Source organism: Uloborus diversus, chromosome 8, assembly GCF_026930045.1.
Source record: "Uloborus diversus isolate 005 chromosome 8, Udiv.v.3.1, whole genome shotgun sequence".
NCBI lineage: Eukaryota > Metazoa > Arthropoda > Arachnida > Araneae > Uloboridae > Uloborus > Uloborus diversus.
The window spans coordinates 46,878,233-46,901,215 of record NC_072738.1 but is presented as its reverse complement, the minus strand read 5'-3'; the positions used below and the strand labels follow the sequence as shown (position 1 = coordinate 46,901,215).

Genomic DNA, 22,983 nt, shown 5'->3' with positions numbered 1-22,983 from the left:
AGGCTGTCTCATATATTGCATGTAGTTCTGCCTTGGAGCTGATTTTGCAGTTTCTTATTTGTTTCCTTCTTGAAATTGCATAAAAGAAGTAATTATTGCCAATTGGGGCAGTTAGAAGCAAATGGATGTAAGAAACAAAATTAAAAGTTTGAAGACAATCAGTATAAATGGAAGAACATTTCCTCCGTTTTTGGGCAAAAGATAGAACTAGCAGCTCTGGTAGGTGAAAAAAAAATCAATGACAACTAACCTAGGATCTGAACTTAAAACTTGTTTTACACAAAACTTTTAAATGTCCAATTACATCCCTTTGCTTCTCACTGCCTGAATTCCCTTACGAAAAAATTTCGAAACTTTTTTTATATCGGGTGAGTGCAAAAGTTCGTGCGGAGTTTGTGAAAGAAAGTCATACAGTGATTAGGCAAGCAAAGCGCTTTATTCAATCAATGTTATATTCTCCATCGTTGTCTATATAATCTTCTTCCAACGTTCTGACAGTATAGGGATGCCCCGATCATAAAAACTGCGTGGTTTAGATTTGAAGAACGAAGACACGACGTTTTGTAAGGCATTCAAGGAGTCAAGTTTTTTTTCCATTTAAATGATTTTGCAATGACCGGAATAAGTGATAATCCGATGGTGCGATATCAGGAAAATATGGTGGATGTGTTAGGACATCCCATTTCAGGCTGTTCAGTTTGCGTAGAGTCTGTCTTGAAACGTGTGGTCTAGAGTTATATTGATGAAAGACTACGCCTTTGCGATTTGACAAACTCGGACGTTTCTGCTTGATTTCTCGGTTCAGATTAGTTAATTGACAACAGTACTTGTCCAAATCAATCGTTTGGCCGTCGGGGAGAAACTCAAAATAAATTATACCCTTGCAATCCCACCAAACACAGAGCATCACCTTCATCGGGTGCAAACTGGCCTTTGCCATTGCGTCACCATGTTCACCTGCCTGTTTCCATGTGCGTTTGCGCTGAACGTTGTTGTACAGGACCCAATTTTCATCGCCCGTCACTAATCGATCCAAAAACGGCTCGTTTTTGAGCCGCCCGAGTAAAGATACGGCAGCAGAAATTCGCTGAATTTTGTTGCTCTCGGTCAACAAATGGGGCACCCATATATCGAGCTTTAAATCAAATCGTTTTTTTTTTAAATGCCGAAAAGCGGTTGATCGGTCAACGTTAAGTGCTGTAGCAACTTCCTCTGTTGAAATTCGCGGAGTATTATGAACTAAAGAACGCAAAACGTCGTCATCAATGTCTGAAGGACGACCTGAGCGTGGCTCGTCTTCCAGCTTAGAATCTCCGCAACGAAATTTTGCAAACCATTTTTCCACAGTTCGTTTAGCTGGTGCTTGATCTTGATAAACGTCTTGAATGTTTTTTACGGCTGCTGCAACGTTTATTCCCTTCCATAACTCGCAAAGCATAACATGCCGTAAATGCACTTTGTCAACACTCATTTTAAAAGTACTCTTTCTAAAAATCAGTTTGTATCTGCACAAAATATTTTGATTGGAATGAAAGCTGCACACGTCACCTTTCCAACGATCTGAATTACGTAGATAGTGTTATTAATGACAACACGTTACGCCTGTTCTAACGCCATCTATTGCAACTCCGCACGAACTTTTGCACTCACCCAATATATATACAGTATGAGACCCTAAATTTGGAATCCCAAAATCTGGGAAACTCGAAAACTGGAACTTTTTTCCTTAAATATTTTTTTTTTAATCAAAAAAAATTTTTTTACTTGTTTTTTAGTTTTAAAAGTTTGAAATTGCTAATGTTCAGGAATTACTGGTTGAATACACAGTATTTCCAGTTCAGCCTTTTTTTTAAATCTTTTTTCACTGCCACTTGTTATTAATGAAGTTTGAAGAGTTTTGCGGTAATTGTGCAGCAATCTTTTAACATCTACTTTTGGTTAACGATACTTATTATTTTCTTCTCATAAGTATGCAGTACAAAGCCTATGGAACAAAAGTACAAAATTATTTTAAATAAAAATATGATTTATTTATTGTATTGATTGGTGCATTACATAATAATAAAAAACAACATCCACGGACAAGATGCTGCAAATTGTCTCTGACTTTCGTTTCAGCATAATGAATTATTCTTTCATTCAGATTCATCAAAAAATAAAAGAAAATTTGCACAACATTAGCGAAACCTGAAAAACGTGACAAATACCGCACAACAGAAGAATGTTTTGCTATTCTTAGAGTCAACCAAAATCTGGAAAATTCCGAAACCCAGATAGATAGCGTTCCAGAGCATTCCTTATTTGCAGTCCCATTCCCTATATAAAAATATACAAGCTCCTCATTTACTGATTAGTGTTCATAATAATACCTATAATGTTATTACTATCATATTCAACATTTTACCACAAATTTTATCGCCAGTTATAGGCATAATTGATAGGTAATAGTAATGAGCAAAATCAGAATCATGGCAGCTCCTTGAAAAATTCGATTATAAAATCCCTCAATTAGGAAAGAACTTGTCATATTCATTCAAGAGCTGATCATTTGACTCTTACCAGAATCACTGACATCCCATCATTTGATTAGGTGAACCTCTTAGTCATGTCCAAGGGCGCCCATATGCAAAATTTTAAGGGGGGGGGGGGGGCTCAAAAATTTTCCCCATGGTTTAGCAGAATATTTTACCCATGGAAACCGATTTCAGTACAGATTAGAGGTATTAAAATTTGACATTTTTAATAACTTATTCATTAATGGCTGGAAAAGAAATTTTTATACATTTTTGCAAAGAAAAAAACACTAAAAGCAAGGAAGTTCACATTTCTAAGGGGGGGGGGCTTGAGCCTCCCCCTTTGCCCCCTATATGGGCGCCCTTGGTTATGTCCATCATTAACAGTTATTAGCCACGTTCAAAACCTACTTTTCAACCTGGGGAATCCCGGCTCTGGCTCCGCAAAAAAAAAACGATTGCAAAATTCCCCTTTCCATGTAAAAGAGGTTCTCCCATTGTACCAGAGAAAGCAGTTTTTACCCAGCACCCTTAGCGGCTAGTAGACGAACTTGTTTTGCGTAATGCATTCTGGGTAAAAACACTGCTTTCACTCCAGAAGCTAGCAGGAGAAGAAAGATTTCAGATAAAACCCGCTAATAACCGGAATGCGGTGAAAAGCAGGTTTTTTTCCGGGGTCGAAAGTGTCCATGGAAATGGCCCTATTGATGCATCAAAATCAAAATACTGAAATATTAAACTAATACTCACACTAAAGGCAGGCACACAAATTCAAATGAAGCTAGCAGGCAAATCATGATAACTCCAGCATCACTGACACTCACATCTAAACCAAGAACCGGAACAGCTTCCATCTGTGAGAAAGGCTTTGTGCACAGAATGTGTTCAACAATGCAAGGCTGCTTTTGGTCTTCATAGAGCAATTTGGATAAACCATCTGTTTCAAAAACATATAACTAAGATTTTTTGATGCATTATGTTAAACATTTTATTTTAGTTTGGAGTTTTTAAGCAACTTTTCCTAAAACTATAACATAAAAATTAAACAACACACAAGTTTTGGAAGAGGCAAATAAAGAAGTATTAATGGAAATGCAATACTCTTTTATGCAATTATTTATGTTTATTACATTGTTTGCAAATACAGTGAAGTACCATTTATACGTTTTTGAAAGAACTGTTTGAAATAGCGTAAAAATGAAAAAATGTATAACAGGTATAGGTTAATGTGTATTAGACTCTGCAGGCACCAATTTACAAAACATATAATTGAAAGAAACGTTTAAAAGAAATGTATAAACGGTGCTTCACAGTAATCTTTTAATTTTAAATTCATTTACATCTCACAACTTATACCTTTCCATCGTTCAAACCCAAACTTCATGTAATTGCCCAAGTGTTTCAAAATTACGAGAAACCTACTTTTCAGTGGAAGGAAATTTGAATCTGAAAGAAGGGCAGCAATTTTTATCACAAAAGATCATTTTTCGCACTAAAAAAGTTTAATATTATGCATTTGAAGCACATGTTTACAGCAAGTTTGTGCTTTTAACTCATTGAATTTGCTTCAACTGTATGCATCCTTGGATTACCATTTTTTTTACAAGGGAAAAATCTCAAAATGAAAACAGAAAAAATACGTTCTTGCAAAGCAGACAAACATTAGTGTAATCTTATACTTGACCTCAACAATAACTACGTAGAGACTAAAATGTAGACATTACTTAGTGAAGAACAATGCATTATTTGTACTTGTTAATCTTTAGAGTTATAAATGTGTGTAAAATTTTCTGTGACTTAAGTATCAAAAGTTTGAATGAAGATTAAGTTTGAATAAAAATATTTCCAATACAAAAGTTATTAAATTAAAAAGTAGTTTCTTTTAATCTTACTATTTTTTAAAACTAAATAAATCACACACTATACCAAAAAAAACATGGGTGCCCATATGAAAAATTTTCAGAGGGGGCTTAGATATTTTCCTCATTGTTTAGCAGGATATTTTCCCCATAGAATCCGATTTCAGTACAAATTAGAGTTATTCAAGTTTGACATTTTTAATAAATTATTCATTAATGGCTGGAAAAGAAATGTTTTTGCATTTTTTGCAAAGAAAAAAGTACTAAAAACAAGGAAATTCTATTTTCTGGGGGGGGGGGGCCTTGAGCCCCTCTTGCCCCCTATATGGGTGCTCTTGGAAAAAAAAGGAAAAAAGAAAGAAAAGGTTCAAGAATAACATTTGCATCATCATCTCGAAAAAGTTAATGGTAAACAAAAGAAAAGCGTAAGACCTGCATTAAGGCACTCTTCAATGGCTTGAAGAAAAGGAACAGCAACAGAATGTAGTCCAGATGCATGGGTGCAATGATATTTACTGTGGGATGTTACATCTGCAAAACATAAGTTGTGAAGAAAAACTGCAGTTAAATTCATCAAAATTATTGGTGAAGGTACTAATTAATTTTAAATCACAGAAGATAATTTTTTAAAAAATCATTTTTTTTTAGTTTGATCAATAAAAGTCCATACATACAACAAAAATATTAAAATATATTTTTCTAGACTGATGTAGCAATTGCTGTGTATTATACAAATGTTCGTCATGCATTGCATTATATGCAGATGTGCGTTAGGTAAGAGAGTTCAGGTCTGTTGAGGGTTCAGATATGCTGCCCCCCCCCCTGCAATTTTTCAAAACAGAACTTTCAAAAACGTAGCTTTGTTAGACGATTGATTTAAGAGCTCTTCTCAGTGGTGGATCCAGACGATCCGGTAGGGAGGGGCGATTGAGTAATGCATTAAGGGAGGGGGGAACTAAACTAAAATTTAAAAAAAAAGTTTAAGAACTGCAGCATGTTTTTTTTAATATTTTTTTCGAATAATATGTATTGTTTTAATGAAAGTTATAAGTGTTTCGAGCAGTGGCAGATCCAGACTATGGATTTGGGAGGGGAACTTTTTCAGCAATTTATGTTTATGGGGGGGAGGGGGGTATATGATATTACTCATTAAAAAAATAACCATAAAAATTGAGATATACAACTTATCCTCTGCGTCTTAACGCTTCGCATAAAAAAATTTGTGCATTACAAATTCTGCAAGTACAGTTCTCAAAAAATAATTTTAAAAACCGTTTTGCTCATTGCTGTATTTGTATTGTTGTTTTTATATTTTAATCTTAAAATGTTCACCAACTTTTAGGGGGTTCAGGGGTTCTCCCCCGAGAATTTTGAAATTGTAATCCTAAGAACAGTTTTAGATGGTCTCTGATGAGGTTATACGGGGAGGAAAGGTTCGGGGAGGGGAGGTCTTTGGTGGAAATTTTTAGAAATTGAAGTTTTAAAAAGCGATAGTTATTGACGGTAAGGTAAGAAATGGGACTTTTTGGGTCTTACCAGAATCGTAGGAACTTTGTAGAAGTAGGGGGAGCTGGGACACATTATGAGAAGTTTCTGGTATGTAAGGGGCAGAAACAGTGGCCCCTTAAATAATTGGTGGGAGGGGGGGACTTTAATTTTTTTCTACATATGAAATTAGCTTCGAAGCTTCCATCTCTTTTTTTATCTTGTATCAATTGTTTGTGGAGAGAATGAGGTGATAAAACTTCTTATTTTGAAAGAAGGTCAGTCAGTACTCGATGATGTCACGTAGAAATAGAGGAGTTTCGGGGATCCTCCCCCAGAAATTTTTCAGAATTCTTGTTCTAAAAACGAATTTTTAGGCGATCTTTGGTAATGTTAAAGGGAGAAAAGTTTTGAATACCTCGCCTGAAAATTTTTCGCAATTAATGTCTTAAAAACGCGATTGTATACCATATTTGTTGACTTTAGTGAAAATATAACTCAAAGGATTGTCCTCGATCGATTTTTCGAATCGATTTACATCTCCCGCCCAATATTTCGATTTTGAAGTCTTAAACGTAATTGTAGACAACCTTCAATGATGTTAGAGGAAAAGATTGTACTAGGGCTCTACTTTGGAAACTTTTAAACTTGAAGTCCTACTAGAGAGCGTTTTTCAATGATGTTATCAGAAAAGGTTCAGAGGTTCCCTCTCGTTATTTTTTTCGAAATTGTAATCGCTAAAACATGCGACTGTGGATCATAATTGTTGGCGTTAGGGGCCCAGCAATTTTTTTAAATTGAAGTCCCAAAAACGGAACATTACGTAATCTCCCATGTGGTTGGATGGCAAGGTATCCAGGGACTCTCTTCCGGTAATTTTCAGCGAATCGGAGCCTTGAAAACAAAATTTGAGGTGCTCTGTAATAATTTTGGAGGAAAGGGGAGGCTTTGACAGCGTAGCATTTAGAAGAATTTCTTATTTTCTGAGAACTAGAAAAAGGCGAATAGATGAAACAGGAGGGCGGAGAAACAGAACGTTGGAAATGTGTTAAAATGAAGTGTTCGTTATATATTATATTGTTCAGATAAGTTTTTGTAAAAGTCTTTGATAGAAACTATAAAATATTAATATAATAATATTGTTGGGGGATTTTTTTCTGCAATAGTAGATGAAAAGTAACAATTTTGTCATGAAAATGTATCTGTAAGTGACGAAAAAACCGTAATTTAGAAAGCAAAAAAACAAGAATAATTGTAACTTCGTAAAGTATAATCTGAGGGGTCAAATAACTTAAAATGAGATATGTTTTTGGGAAGTTGAAATTATTTGAACAAGTACAAACAACTTAGCAATCTTTTTTAGTTATGTCTGGAGCACCCATGCTATTCATATTTAAATGCCAAACTGACTCATCACCCTCAGCTTGCTAGACACTTAATCTTTTGTTCCAGAATTATAAAGTTAGCCCAAAAATCAAAAATAGGATGTTTTTTCTAATTTGTATGGTCTTAAAAATGTATTCTTGATGACCTTTGTTAATGCTAGGGTGGCAAAGTGGCTTGGGAGGGTTTTCCTCGGCATTTTTCGAAATTGAAACTTGAAAATTTTTATATTTTTTCTCTAATTACGTTAAGGAGGTTGGTATTTTAGGGTTCTTCCTGGAAATTTTTCAAAATTGTTGCTCTGAGAACGCAGTTTTAGACATTATTCGGAGACGGAGATGTTAATTAGAGGAGAAATCCGTGGCCCCCTCCCAGAAATTTGTGGAAAATGAACAATTTAAGAAACGCAGCTGTTTTGCCATCTTTGATATCGTTATGAAGACTAGAAATTTTTCTAAATTGTGTACTGCCCAAAAGCGTAGTGGCAACAGTTGGAAATGACGCAATGGATATAAGGCAGTACGAAAGAGCTAAAGTTTCCTTTTTACGCATATCATCTCGCCTTGCGTGCGTGGCTGAAACAGCCTCTCGAGTTTCGTTAAAATGGTGAATGTGGGGATGGCCCTTTGCAAGGTTAAGTGTAGATAAATGTTCCTCGCTAAGATGTGAAGTCTCGGCATCACATAAGTGAACCAAGAATCTATCAGAGTCTTCTGCCAGACTAAATTCATCGCTGTGTCGGAAGTGGAGGCCCCATGGACCAGACCTGGGAGCTAATGAACGCATCGGATGGTTGGAAATTATAAGTCTTGTGGCCCGTGAAAATGAATAGCAGGAATTGGAGTTCGGAGCTACCGGCAGCGGGCGAATCCTCAAATCATTCAGCCTACGCTAGATCTTTGAAGCAAGGTCGAATTGGTGCCTTTTGTACAGCGTGTGAGATTTTTAGTGTTTGATGCCTCGTCGTAGAATTCAACCCCTGTGAAGTAATGTTTTAATGTATTACATGAGAACTTTTTAATCTGTGCAAATTGTGGTATTATGTTGTTACAGGCTAATGTTATTTTAATGTGTGTAAAATGCAAATTTCATATTAGTTAATTTTAAGCAGAGAGTTATTTGGGCTTGGTGCTTTTGTAAATATGTATAGGCGGAAACTCTGGCCGTGTAATAACTAATGTATTTTAACTTTTATTGGGGGTTAATTTTAGAGTTAGTATTTGATCAAGGAGTAGTTTTAAATTCTTTTAAAAGCACTATTCTTGCAATGTATTTGTGTTATAATGCTGCATCTTAACCATGCCACCTAGTAAGAATAAAGCTGTTTCTTTCTTTAAAGAATTGTAATTAATGTGATCTTGGGTATGTGTTTTGGTGTTTCGCGTACTGTACGTTTCGTCAGTACAAAAATGGTGCCGTGACCAGGATTCGAACCTGGGTTATTGCGGCTTTATAAAAAAAAAAAAACATATTAGCGGTGTATAATATGTGGTGGTTTTTACAAGTTTTAAATTTGTAATTTTGTGTGTTTTTGCGTATTGTATAAGGAAGGGATGGCCAAGGACCAGGCATCAGGAGTTTTTGTACCTCACGGCTTATCTGTAATGAATCTATCAATGATACCTGTGTTTAAAGGTATTAATAGTGAAACTCCTCTTCCTGAGTTTTTTGAAAGGATAGAGGATTCGGCTTTGCAGTGGAATTGGTCTGATTCGGAGAAATATTTCGTGGCGCGAGATAGGCTGTTTGGAAACGCTAGGGAATGTTTCAATGAGTTTCGCGACGAAATTAGTGATTTTAAAACATTGAAACTGGTCCTTTTCAGAGAATTTGTTAGCAAGCCGCCCCCAAGCGTGGCCCTTTTCGAGTTTATGGCATTCCGGCAGCCACCAAATATGCCAGTGGAGAGGTTTATCGCAAGGGCTAATGCGAAAAGCAAAATGCTAGATTTCGGAAATGAATCTAAAGAAATAGTGGAAAGTCAGCGTAAACACATGTTAATGAACATGCTTCTTGCAAATTTGCGACCTGAAATCTTGAGGGGAGTAATTGTCAGAAATCCTAAAAATTTGGAAGAACTCAAAGATTATGCAGGTCGTGAAGAAATTGCCTGGAGGGCAGCACAATCCGCCGATAATCCATTTTTAAATCAATCTGAACATTTCGAGGCAAATTCTGAGTCAGTGTTTGGGATAAATCAAACGAATACAGAAAATAATAAAGTAAGCGACGGGTTTAATACCTTGTTAGAGAAAATGGATTATCTAACAAAAAGGGTTGAGCTGTTGGAGGGGCATAGATGCCGGGGTAATGAAAGAAAAGTAAGTGTAACTTGTTTTAAATGTGGTCGAATAGGACATATAGCTCGATATTGTAGAACGAATCCAGGATACGAGCACACAAAAAAATCAAATTCCGGAAAACTAGACCAGGGGGTCTGGTCGGCACAAACGCAAACATTAATCCCTGGGGTGCGTATAAATAATGGGCAAAAGGGAAAGCTTCCTGTTATAAAGGTTAAGATTGGCCAGAACAAGATGGGGGCTTTATGCGACTCGGGGGCGACGTTGAATTTAATTGAGGAGGGTTGTATACCATTGGAGTCAGACTGTCAACCATGCTCGTTGTGGATAAATACCGTTGCGAAAGAGGCTATAAAAATCCTTAAAAAAGTCCATCTTTACGTGACCATAAATGATAGAGTTATAAATTCGGATTTTTATGAAATTTCAAAAGATATTTCAAAAAATTTTAAAGTTATTTTGGGTCAGCCGTTCTTGGTTGAAAACGGATGTATCATCAATTATAAGAAAAAAACGGTAAAAATAAACAATGAAATGATTTCATGGGAAAATTCGGAGCAAACAGACGCTATGTTTAATATTGGAAATGGAAGTCAGGGCCAAATAGGTCATATATGCAGAAAAATCACCTTGCCCCCTTTTTCACAGTCTGTCGCAAAGGTTAACTTGAAAAATACATTAGGTTCGGAGGTTATAATGATAGAACCATATAATCAACAGGAAAAGAACTTCTTAATTGCCCGATCTATAAGTAAGGGAGCGCAAAAAGATGGAATTCCGGTCCTGATAATGAACCCAACAGATAAATTTATTCATATTAACAAACAAACAAAGTTGGTCAGATGCGAAGAAGTAGTTAAAGCTGAGAGTATAATGAATGACATGTATTTTGAGGAAAACGAGGAGCGGTTTGGGGAATGCGACGAGGCCGATTTAGAGTGGAGTAATATATTTAGGTTAGATCATTTGCAACCTGATATAAAAAATAAAATGATAGACTTTCTGAATAAAAATAAAGAGGTGTTTGCAAGCTCGGTACGGGACCTGCAGGGATGCGATGCTGTACTACACAAGATTCCACTTTCGGATGAAAATCCGGTAAAGAAGAAACCATACAGGGTCCCTTATAACTTAAGGGATGAAATGGATAGGCAGTTAAATATCTTGTTAGAGGCAGGAATTTTGGAACCATCCGAATCACCTTATGCCGCACCCGTTCTACTTGTAAGAAAAACCTCAGGGGAATTTAGATTGGTGGTCGATTTTCGCGGCCTCAACATGAAAGTGGTGCCCGATTCCTATCCCATACCAAATATTAATGAAGCAATTGATAAGTTAGAATACGGAAAATTTTTTACAACTTTAGATTTGACGAGTGGATTTTTTCAACAAATAGTGGTGCCCGAAGATAGACCGAAATTGGCAATTACAACACAGAAAGGGCTTTTCCAGTTTACTCGCACCCCTTTCGGTCTAAGGACAAGTGCGAATTCCTTTCAGAGACTTATGAGTGTTATACTTTCTGGTTTGGATCCCATGAATATCGGAGTTTACATTGATGATATCATAGTTAGCAGTAATTCAATTGAAAGTCATTTTCCGAAACTTCAGGCAGTATTTCACAGATTGAAAAAATATAAGTTAAAATTAAAGCCAAATAAATGCATTTTTCTGACTGAAACTGTTAAATACCTGGGTTTTAAAATTAGCAAAGGTAGAGTTTTTCCGGATCAAAAAAATATTGATATTATAAAGAATTTTCAAATTCCAAAGAATAGGAAACAAGTGAGATCTTTCTTGGGATGTATAAACTATTATAGAAAATTTATACCAAATATTGCTAGGCGGTCAGTTAGTTTAACAAATTTAACGAAAGAGAAACAGGGGTTTAAATGGAATGAACAGGCGGAGGAGGAGTTTGAGGATTTAAAACTGGCTCTGATGAATGACACCTTTTTGTATCTGCCGGATATGAAGAAAGACTTTCACTTGTATACAGATGCAAGTAAGATTGCGATAGGTTGCGTCCTGGCGCAGTTGGACACAGAAGGATTTCCACAACCCGTGACCTTTGGAAGTAGGAAATTGAATTCTGCGGAAACTCGATATTCGACGACTGAAAGAGAGGCCTTAGCCATTGTGTATTTTGCCAATTATTTTAAACAATATCTGCTGGGAAAACAATTTTATTTGTACACGGATCATGCGCCTCTGACTAGCTGCTTTAAGCTTAAGGATTCATTCTGCAGAATAGCCCGGTGGGTTTTATCGCTTTCCCAGTTCGAATTTGAAATAAAATATTTGCCAGGGAAAATTAACACGGTGGCGGATTTTTTGTCCAGAAATGTTTCTGAATATGAGACACAAAATAGGGAGGTTCAATTCAATGAATTGAGTGAGATGAGCCCGGTTAAGGCTGAAACTTCGGTTGAAAAATTGCGGGAGGAACAGGAAAAAGATAGAGCATGTATTAGGATAAAGAACAACCTGTTAAAAAATAGCCGGATAAATCCGGATAAACTGGAATTTTTCTTGAAGGATAAAATTTTGGTATGCAGAAACAGAAATTCCAAGGGGGAAAAAGATATTAGGTACGTTGTGCCACAGTCGTTGGTGCGAAAAATATGTGAGATTTATCATGATAGTCCGCAAGCGTGTCATCCCGGGATTAAGAAAACTTCTAACAAAATCAAAAGTATGTTTTATTGGCCGAGAATGGGGGCTCAAATCATAAACTGGGTGAAGTCGTGTCAGAGTTGTATGGAACAAAGGGCACATCTGCCAGGGTGTTTGGCTCCATTGCAGAGAGCTCCTATTCCGGCAGGTCCATTCGAAAAAGTCGCTTTCGACATAGTAGGTCCCTTGCCTGTCACTGAAAGGGGTAATAGATATATCATTACCTTTACTGACTATTTTACAAGGTGGGTGGATGCTTTCCCTGTGTCTACGATAGGCAGTGATGTCATCGCGGATGTAGTGATGCAATTCATTAGTCGTTATGGGACACCAAAAAAAATTTTTGTCAGACCGGGGGTTGAATTTGCTAAGCAATGCAATGAAGGAAGTATACCGGAGTTTGAATATAAAAAAATTAGATACCCTGGCGTGGAGACCACAGAGTAATGGGTGCGTGGAAAGATATCACAAAACGTTAGGTAATGCGCTTTCGCATATAGTAAATTCCGAACATGATGACTGGGATATAAAATTGCCCTTTGCTCTCCTGGCGTATAGAACGTCTGCACACGAGTCGACCGGTTTTGCACCGGCATGGTTGATGTATGGAAGAAATTTAAATCTGCCTCATGAGTTTCTGGAAAAGGCGACCCCCTTTTCTTATGCGGATAATATGCATTATGCTAATGAGCTACTGAAGAAATTGCATGAATCATACGCCACAGTGAGACACAATTTGGAAAATGCGGCTGAGACAAATGAAAACAGACGAGAAAGGCAAAGTAAAATACGGCAATTTAAAGTAGGGGATGAAATATTTTGGTATAATCCAGCTGTGAAGCCAGGGCGCTCAAAAAAATTGAGTAAACATAATGAAGGTCCTTTTCTAATTTCTGAAATTATCTCTCCAGTAGTGGTAAAAATTAGGCACGCAAAGAAATCAAATTACGTCAGGGTGGTACATATAGAGAATATTGCTTTGGCCACTCCCAGATTTCCCTTAGTTGACCCGGATACTGCTACCACAGATATGGATCAAACAAGAACACAACAAGGTTGTCAAACACAACAAGAAAATACAAAAGAGGAGGGAAATTCAACTGGGAGTTTGCCTCTTGATGTTCAAATGATGCCTGGTCTCTTAGGTCGTTTTGTCCCACATGTTGTGCATCCTTATAATTTGCGGCCTAGAGTGAATGGAAGAGTTGTTCAATAAAAATATACTTGTGTATATTTTTTTTAAGGGGGAGGGCATTTGTACTGCCCAAAAGCGTAGTGGCAACAGTTGGAAATGACGCAATGGATATAAGGCAGTACGAAAGAGCTAAAGTTTCCTTTTTACGCATATCATCTCGCCTTGCATGCGTGGCTGAAACAGCCTCTCGAGTTTCGTTAAAATGGTGAATGTGGGGATGGCCCTTTGCAAGGTTAAGTGTAGATAAATGTTCCTCGCTAAGATGTGAAGTCTCGGCATCACATAAGTGAACCAAGAATCTATCAGAGTCTTCTGCCAGACTAAATTCATCGCTGTGTCGGAAGTGGAGGCCCCATGGACCAGACCTGGGAGCTAATGAACGCATCGGATGGTTGGAAATTATAAGTCTTGTGGCCCGTGAAAATGAATAGCAGGAATTGGAGTTCGGAGCTACCGGCAGCGGGCGAATCCTCAAATCATTCAGCCTACGCTAGATCTTTGAAGCAAGGTCGAATTGGTGCTTTTTGTACAGCGTGTGAGATTTTTAGTGTTTGATGCCTCGTCGTAGAATTCAACCCCTGTGAAGTAATGTTTTAATGTATTACATGAGAACTTTTTAATCTGTGCAAATTGTGGTATTATGTTGTTACAGGCTAATGTTATTTTAATGTGTGTAAAATGCAAATTTCATATTAGTTAATTTTAAGCAGAGAGTTATTTGGGCTTGGTGCTTTTGTAAATATGTATAGGCGGAAACTCTGGCCGTGTAATAACTAATGTATTTTAACTTTTATTGGGGGTTAATTTTAGAGTTAGTATTTGATCAAGGAGTAGTTTTAAATTCTTTTAAAAGCACTATTCTTGCAATTGTATTTGTGTTATAATGCTGCATCTTAACCATGCCACCTAGTAAGAATAAAGCTGTTTCTTTCTTTAAAGAATTGTAATTAATGTGATCTTGGGTATGTGTTTTGGTGTTTCGCGTACTGTACGTTTCGTCAGTACAATTGGAGCTCCAAAAACAATTTTATTTGACTTTTATGATGTTAGGGGGGAGTTTTCGGGTGCTTTACCCCAGCCGTTATTTGAAAGGTAAGACCTTAAACGAAATTATTTTAGATGACTGGTTGACCCACGCGAAGCATTCGAGTTCAAAAGAAGAATTTTCTGATTTCAATGCAACCTTGAGATGCTATAGACCAAAGCAATGTGTAGTAAAGCAGCAAAATAAATTGGAATTTATCCCTCTGCAAAGTCAAACTTCGATTTACCCTCTTAAAAGCAATGCTTTGTTTCCTGATTTTAACAACAACAGATATACAGCTTAGAATTTTGCATATTAGTGGAAACTTGGATTAAAATTCTGCTGAAAACCAAAAACCCATTAAAACCATATTTTTCGACCCAGATTTGAACTCCCACCCTTTCCCTCATTAGCACGCTGCTTTATCCAACCAAGCCAATGTGTCTTCGCTCTCAGCTGCTATTCATTTCCAAAATTATTTGAGTGGTTTGGTTTTTCCATAATGAAATTTTCAATTTCTAGCCTTATATTTTTATTTGTTTAAAATACAAGCGTTTGCGGCTCCCGTCAAAAAAAAAAAAAAAACTTTTAACATTTTGAATTTTTTGGTAGTTCAGACTTATCTTAGTTTTTACACTTTCTTTTGTTTTAGATGTCATGTCTCCAGAACATCGCTATAAAATTTTCGTTTAATTTCGCCTTTTGTATTTAAACACTTAGAACTAGTGCACTAGCAGTGGTGTGACTAGGCATGACATTTTTAAATCTCGCCTTACTCTGTTTCAACTTTTTCTCTAATTAAAATGTATTTTGGTGGCACATATATTTTTCTCTACTTAATCACTATTTTCATGATGATATTTTTACAAAAAAAAAAAAGAAAAAAGAAAAGAAAAAGAAAAAAAGAAATTTAAAAATGCCGGCAGCCCCTATGAAGTTATGTTTATTTACGTATTCATTTTTTACTTGACTGACGCTTGTCATAGATTTGTACTAAACACTGAATACTTTCTTTTCGTTAAAAATGTTCAAAACATTCGTTTCAGCGCTCCTCAGAGGTAAATCATAATGCATAACCTTGCTTGGATGTTCCTAAATAATATTCAGAGATTGCATTTGCTTTCAAATTTTGCAGAAAAAACTCTTTTTGACACTTTTATTCTATTTGTTCACTTATCATTTCTATTACATGTTCTTCAGATCGTAAAAGTCTCCTTTCTGCTTTTTTTTCATTACTAATATGAAATTGGTGACGCCATTTCTGAAAAACTGGGCGGGAGGGTAGCAAAACCCTTCTTGGTGATGGTTCTGGTGCCCCCCCCCAAAAAAAAAATGTTTGGTTATGCTACGCCTCTGACTGGTGCTGATTTTCGCAGGCCGAGGAGTAGTGTCCACTTTCCCGCATTTCGGCATTCAAGAGTTTTTTAACAGTGAAAAAAAAGGTGAAGGTGAATTCAAGTGCACTGACCACTCCGTCTGCTCACTGCTTTTGTAGCTCATTGGGTAGAAATTCCGAAATTCCCAGAAAAGGCAGATCACATTTTTGAAATCAGGTTTGAGGTAAACAATGTACAGTAAAAAGCAGCAGTGCAAGAATTTTCCAGGGGATCTAAGCTGGTCTGAAATATTCCAGGGGAAGCTCAAGCTCCCTCAGCTCTCCCGGTTCCAACGCCTATGGGGCTTACCCCCGATTGTTTTTTTTTTTGTAGAAGAGATCTTAATTGATCACCCCTCTGCCCGATATTTCGAAACTGAAGTTCCAAAAAGGCAGTTACAGACAAACTTTGATGATGTTACGAACAGTGGAGTTCTGGGACTCTTCCCAAAAATATTTCGAAACTGAAGTCTTAGAAAATGAAGTTCTAAAGCGATTTTAGTGACAAAGGATGTAAACGTTCTCCTCCCCCTTAGATTTTTTGAAATTATAATTTTTTTCATTTTTAGATTTCCTACAAGAGCATTCGGGCCCTTGTCCGGAAATTTTCTACAGTCGTCTTAAAAAGGAGATTGTAGACGATATTCGGTAACGTTAGGGGTTCGGCTATTTTTCAAATTTGAAACTCCAAAAAAGCAACATTAAACGATTCTCGATGTTTTGAGAATGCGTGGTGTTAGGTAGTCCCCTGGAAATTTTTGAAATTGAAGGCCTGAAAACGAAATTTGAGGAGCTCTTGAAATGTTTTGGCGGGGGAAAGGATATTTCCAAAGCGTAGCATTATGAAGACTTTCTTCATAAGGAAGGAGGATAAAAGAAGTAGGAGGTGAGGGATGTAATTAACTGATCAATAATCTACCACGATTGAAAATTTTTAAAGTTCTTTACAATAGAAATGTATATTATTTTTGCGACATTTTCCCCCTCTTATTAAAATAACTTTGTTTTCCCCAGGTACGATCTATTCTTCTCTTTAATTACAATAAATGTTTTCAAAAACATTCTAATCTGCCTTCTGGGGCGGTACCCCCCCCCCCCCCCTTCTAGTTGTGCCACTAAATTATGGAAGCTTTAGGTTTTACCCATATAATAATACTCTACACCAAATAAATACAAAAGACAGTTTAAGCAGGTTTGAGTTCAAAATGACTTATTTTAAAAGATTAGTACTGGAAAACAGATGAAAAATTTTCCTGCCCTCTGTTTTGAAATTTTTTATGTACACGTGTGGGATTTTTTGGGGAAAGGGAACATTTCCCAAGTTCCCCTCCGTGGATCCGTTTCCGCTATTGTCTAATCGCTTTTCCTGGCCATCTTTGATGACGTAGCAGAAGACATGGGGATCAGAACTTTAACCCAGAAACTTTTCAATGGAGGAGTTCCAAAAACGGAGTTTTAGACAATCTTTGAATGATGTTGAAAGATGAAGGAAGATGGACATGGGGGCCCCTCTTCGGAAATTTTTCGAAATTGAAGTCTCAAAAACGCAGTTGTAAGCCATCTTTTATGGCGTAGGGGGATGGAACGGGGTTTGGGACTTTTCACCAGAATTTGAAATTGGAGCCTTGAAATGCGATGGTTAGCCATCATTGGTAGTGCTAGGAGAAGGGATAGAGTCAGGAGTTTTCCCTCAACTTTTCAATATTGAAACTTCAGAAAGGTAATGTTAGTGGATCTTCATTGACGTTTAGGGGAAGGATGCGAGATTGAGGGTCTTTCTCCGGAATTTTTTTGGAATTCAAGTTCTAAAAACGTAATTGAAGGCCCTCATTAACGACTTTTTCGAAAAAGCTTTTACTTCCGGCCATTTTTTCGAAATTGAAGCTCCAAAAATTCAAGAGTTTTGAAGATCTTCGATGACATTGAAGAGAGGGAGTTGAGAAACTCTCCCCTGGAAAATTTTCGGAAATAAAGTCGTAAAAATACAGTTTTAGACGATTTTTGTGATGTGTTTGGGAGAGGGGGGAGTGCCTCAATAGCACCACCCCTGTGGATCCGCCACTGGCTCTTCTTCGGAATTTTTTTGAAATTCAAGTCATAAAAACGCTATCACCAGCCATCTTTCGACGTTACGGGAAGGGACGTTGCTAGGAACTTCCCCCCGGAAAGCTTTCATAATTCAAGTTCCAAAAACGCAATCTTTGGAGGTTTGGGGCCTTCCCCCAGGATTTTTTGAATTAAAATTTTAAACATGGGGGAAGATTTAACCGTTTTTAGTAGTTTCGTGAGAAATAATCGAATTTGAGATTAGGGAGAGGAGAGATTTTGTGATCTTTCTTCCCCTGGTAGTTTTTCGATATTGAACTTTTAAAAACGTGATTTTAGACCTTTTTTGGTAATGCATTGGAAGATATGGGATTCAATTCAAGGTATCTTTTTTGGCCGTACAGTGAAACCTGTGTAAGTTAATCACTCACAGTGCACTACTTTAGTGGTCACCTTAAACAGGTGGTCAACTTATAGAGGTTGATTTATATGATATAGATCTAATTCTGAGCCTAAAAATAGTGGTCAACTTACAAGGGTGGTCAACTTTACAGGTTTTACTGTATTTCAAAACAGAGCTCCAGAAAACAAAATTTTGGACTATCTTCGGTGGCATGGGCTGAAGGTCTCGGGAACTCACTTCCTCGAAAAATTTTAAGAAATTCAGGCCGAAAATGCCGTTGCAGACGATGTTTGGAGTTGTTCTGGAATGACAGGTTTCAGTGGCCTTCGCTCGGAATTTTTTCTTCCCTAATCTCCCCTCGTAGATCCATTTTTGTTTCAGGTCTGACCATACGGATTCGAACTTTAAGGGTGGGAGGAGGGAAAAGGACACTTGTCTCTGTAGGAATTTTTAGGAAGAGAGGGGCATTACTCTTGGGAATGTCTTGACTTGAAGCTTCCTCCCTTACCCACCTTTATTTAAATAACTATCAACGTTTAACTAACATGAGAAAGAAAAAAGAATTAGAGTGAATTTATAAAACCTTTGATATATGAATAATTCCTTTTTGTGCAATTTATTGCTTGGAACGAAAAATGAATTTCAAAAATTACACGTACTAAAAGGCTAATATTAGGCAGCCAGTGAAATGTCAAAGAAAAGACAGAAAAGGGGTAGGGGAGGGAGGAGGGATTGCAGATCGAATGAACTTCCAGAATTTTTTTGAACTTAGTTTAAGTCAATCTTTTGTGGAAAAAAAAATAAGGATCTGGATTTTCTCCCAGAGAATTTTTCTAAATTGATGTCAAACATAGCTAATTTTAGCAAATGAAGGTTTGAGGTTTCCCTCCAATTATTTTTCAAAACTGAAGTTACTATAAGATAAGCTTCATGACGTTTGGCATTCGGGAACCCTTCCAGGACATTTTCCAAAATAAAACTTTTAAAAACCCAATTTTATGTCGTTAAGGGGATGCGGAAAATTCAGAGGTTTTTTCTAGAAAATTTTCGATTTTGAACTCGATCTTTGGTGACGATGGGCAGAGAAAGGAATAGGATTTGATGATTTTTGCTGCAAATTGCATTGAATATAAGTATTTAAGACATAATTTTTTGCAGTATCTTGCTGATGCTTGGGATTTGACGTCTCGGCTTCCGGTTGTTGTTTGACTTTGAAGTTTTAGAAATGCAACATGATGGTTTGCTTGGTTAGGTGGAGGGGGGGGCGCCGGGAGGGGACTCGAGATTCCCTCCCAAAACGTTTTTGAAACTTAGTCTAAGTTAGACTATCATAAGAAAGGGAGAATACGAGCATTCACTCTCTGAAAATTTAAAATTATTCCTTTCTCTTATGCTTTAAAAAAAAATTCAGTTTTCTGTGTTGATCTTTGGGAAAGGAATGGGAGGGGGGGGGAGGGACAGCAGTTTTTATCAAAATTGAAGTTTAGAAAATTCAATTTTAGGCTAGTTTTAGAAACATAAGGAGGAGGAGGATTTTCTCTCTTGGAAAGTTTTCCGAATTGGAATATTAACAACGCAATTTCAGGCTATCTTTGCTACGCAATCCTTTCTGACAAATTTCAGTTTTAAAAACTCAATTTCAGGCTACATGTTGAGATGTTAGGTTAGGAGATGGGTGCTCCCCTTCGCACACTTTTCGAAATCAGAGGTATGAAAATGCATTTTTAGGTAATGTTTGGTGAAGTCAAGGGAAAGGCCGTTCAGCTTTTGTGCCTAACTGATACAGAGCCTCATATATCCACCTTTCTCCAAGTCTTTATATCAAGTTTCAATGAAAACACATAAAGAGTTCAGCGAAACACAAATAGGATGAAATTGCTGCCCACAGAACTGGGAGGAACCAAGAGCCAGGCCTACCCCAGGGCTGGAGTAGGCCTGGATCTTGGTATAGGTGACCTGTGCCACCACTTAGGGCAGCAGATTTTAGGGGCGGCAAATTTCAAGATGGTAAAATGTAAGGAAACAAAGAGAAAAGAAGGAAAAAAACTAAATGTTCCTTAGTGTTTTTTTTTTTCAGCACAAAATATAATGGTGAGCGTATGCTCATGGAGTGGCACTTGTCAACATCGTCTGGGGCGACAAAACTACTAGCGCAGGCCCTTCGGGGACAAGAGCTCCGGCTTGCTCTCCCAAGATCTAGCTCTGAATTGTTCCCTTCCGTATTCAGTTTTTGTGCGGCACATTTATGCTTTTATTAAATTGGATTATTTTATTCATTGTGGTTTCAAAAAATATAGTTGCGGCAATTTCTGAAAAAAAAAAAACACTTGCAGTCAAACTAAAAAAGATGAAGAAAGGGGTGCCGTAAGAGGAGGGTGCACCGCAGAGCATTTTTTAAGGAATATTTACTAGGCGACACAAGTTTATCATAAAAGTAAAAATTATTGAGAAGGTTACAGCCTTTTTCTCAACAAATGTATGCATAATCGTCGCCTCAAAGCGGTATTTCTGTAAGTACTGTTTGTTCTGTGGCGGCTGTATAGATCTTCTGATTTAAAAGGAAGCCGATATGAACCAAACCTTAAGAATAGTATTAACTCCGAAGTAAAAGGGGTCCGGGGGTTTCTCCCCCGGAAATTTTTCGAAATTTTTAGTCTTGAAAACGCATTTTAGACGATTTTTGGTAATGTTAGGATTGAAGAGGTTCGGTGTCACTCACCTGTCTATTTTTCGAACTTCTAGCTCTAAGAATGCAGTTTTAGACGATCTTTTTGATGATGTTAGAGTGAGGGGAGATTTGAGGGCCCATATCAAAGGAAAATTTTCTTTATCTGCAATTCTAACTGTCTTTCGTAATATTATGCGCTCCGGTGCGACTCCCTCCCCACGCCCGTTTTTTGAAATTGAAACGTTCAAAACGCAAACATTATGTCCAATAATGTTCAGAAGAGGGTGGTTCGGGGTTGTCAGGCGGATTTTTTTCTGCAATTGTAGTGCTAAAAACGGAGTTCAATATGCTCTTTTTGTGATATGACGTGGAGGAGTGATTCAAGGGCCCGCCACAAGAAATTTTTCTAATTTGCATTCTTAAAAATGCATTCTACTTGTCTTTGATAATGGTAGGGGAGAAGAGGTTTGGAGCACTCCCTCGGAAATTGAAGCTCTAAAAAATAAAAGATGAAAAAACTGAAACCCGACTACGGCAAAAAAAAAAAAAAAAAAACCCTAAAAAATAAGAAACAAGGTAGGTGCTGTTTAATATCATCGTCCTATTTAGAAAAACCAGTAATTTGATAGGTTAGATACTCCTGTTTATTTAGTTCTATTAAAATCCTCTGCCACTTTCGCATTAATAGTATTATAATTCAATTCAAATGCCGTTGTCGTGCGTTCTCAACTACAGTTCTACTATACCGCACGACTACGGTATTTGAATTGAATTATGTTATTAATGCGAAAGTGGCAGAGGATTTCAACAGAACTAAATAAACAGGAATATCTAACCTATCAAATTACTGGTTTTACTCAATAGGACGATGGTATTAAACAGCACCTACCTTGTTTCTTATCTTTTAGGTTTTTTTTTTTTTTGAGCAATCACAATTGCTTATTGTTTTCACTTGACTGTTTTTGACGTTCCTTTGATTTTTCCCCCCCCCCCACCCTCCGCACCATCACCGTCGACGGGCTCCTCACGATGCTGCTCCTATAGCGAAAGCCGTTTCCAGGTTGCATCCATGTCCTACACACACGCGCTTACATACACATCTACACACACACGCACACACACCTACACACACATACACAAACACATACACACACGCATACATACAGACACCCACACATACACACACAAAAACTTACACACACATACACACAACTACCCACACATTCATGCCTGCACACAGACACAAACACATATGCCTACACACACATACACATACCCCCCTCCCACACACACACATTCATACACACAACTACCCACACACTTATGCCAGCACACAGACACAAACACACATGCCTACACACACATACACATAACCCGTACACACAAACACATACCCCCACACACAAACACACACGCACATACATACACTCGTGATTGCGAAAAACATAATTTGAATTCAAAATGTCAAAATTCAAATTAGTTTTTTTTTTTTATTTTTTGCCGTAGTCGGTTTTCAGTTTTTTATTCTTTTATTTTATTTAAATATTTTTCGTTTTAATCTAAGACGGACAAAAAATAATAGCGTGAGTAATTTACGATAAGTTTGATATACAAGAATATCATTAATTTAAAACTTAAAAGGTAAACTTAATTTATTGCTATTACATGAAGCTGATAGAAAATTTAAACAATAAAAGATTGATTTTACTTAATAAGACTATAATAGTAATCAACACCAAACTTGTTTCTTACCCTTTGTTCCCTTAGTTGGGTTATTAAAATTTATTTAAAACCCACGCTAAAAAAATCATTTAAAATCGAGTTTTGCAAGGTAAAATCAACTCCTCCTATTGTTGAAGTCGATTGATAGCGTACGTTACTTGAGCCATAATAACGAATCAATTGACACTTATTCATGAAAGTCGGATAAATAGTTTAGGTGCTACAATAGAACATACGCAAATACAAAGACAGTTATTTTTTTTTTAAAAGCAAATTATTAATGTTTTTTTTTTTTTTTTGCTCTATATTTGTCTTTTCCCCTGAGACACAT

The 22,983-nt window shown here is 37.0% G+C and overlaps 1 protein-coding gene across 1 annotated transcript in view; it reads right to left on the bottom strand.

The window, feature by feature from the left end:
- The window catches only part of LOC129227623 (nucleoporin 88-like), a 69,740-nt gene that overhangs the window by 6,222 nt on the left and 40,535 nt on the right, over window positions 1-22,983 (bottom strand). The window contains exons 7-8 of the mRNA XM_054862214.1: window positions 4,805-4,903; window positions 3,264-3,450 (exon numbers count right to left, since the gene is read on the bottom strand). Of these exons, the coding sequence (XP_054718189.1) occupies window positions 3,264-3,450; window positions 4,805-4,903 (286 nt within the window). The remainder of the gene's footprint in view (window positions 1-3,263; window positions 3,451-4,804; window positions 4,904-22,983) is intronic.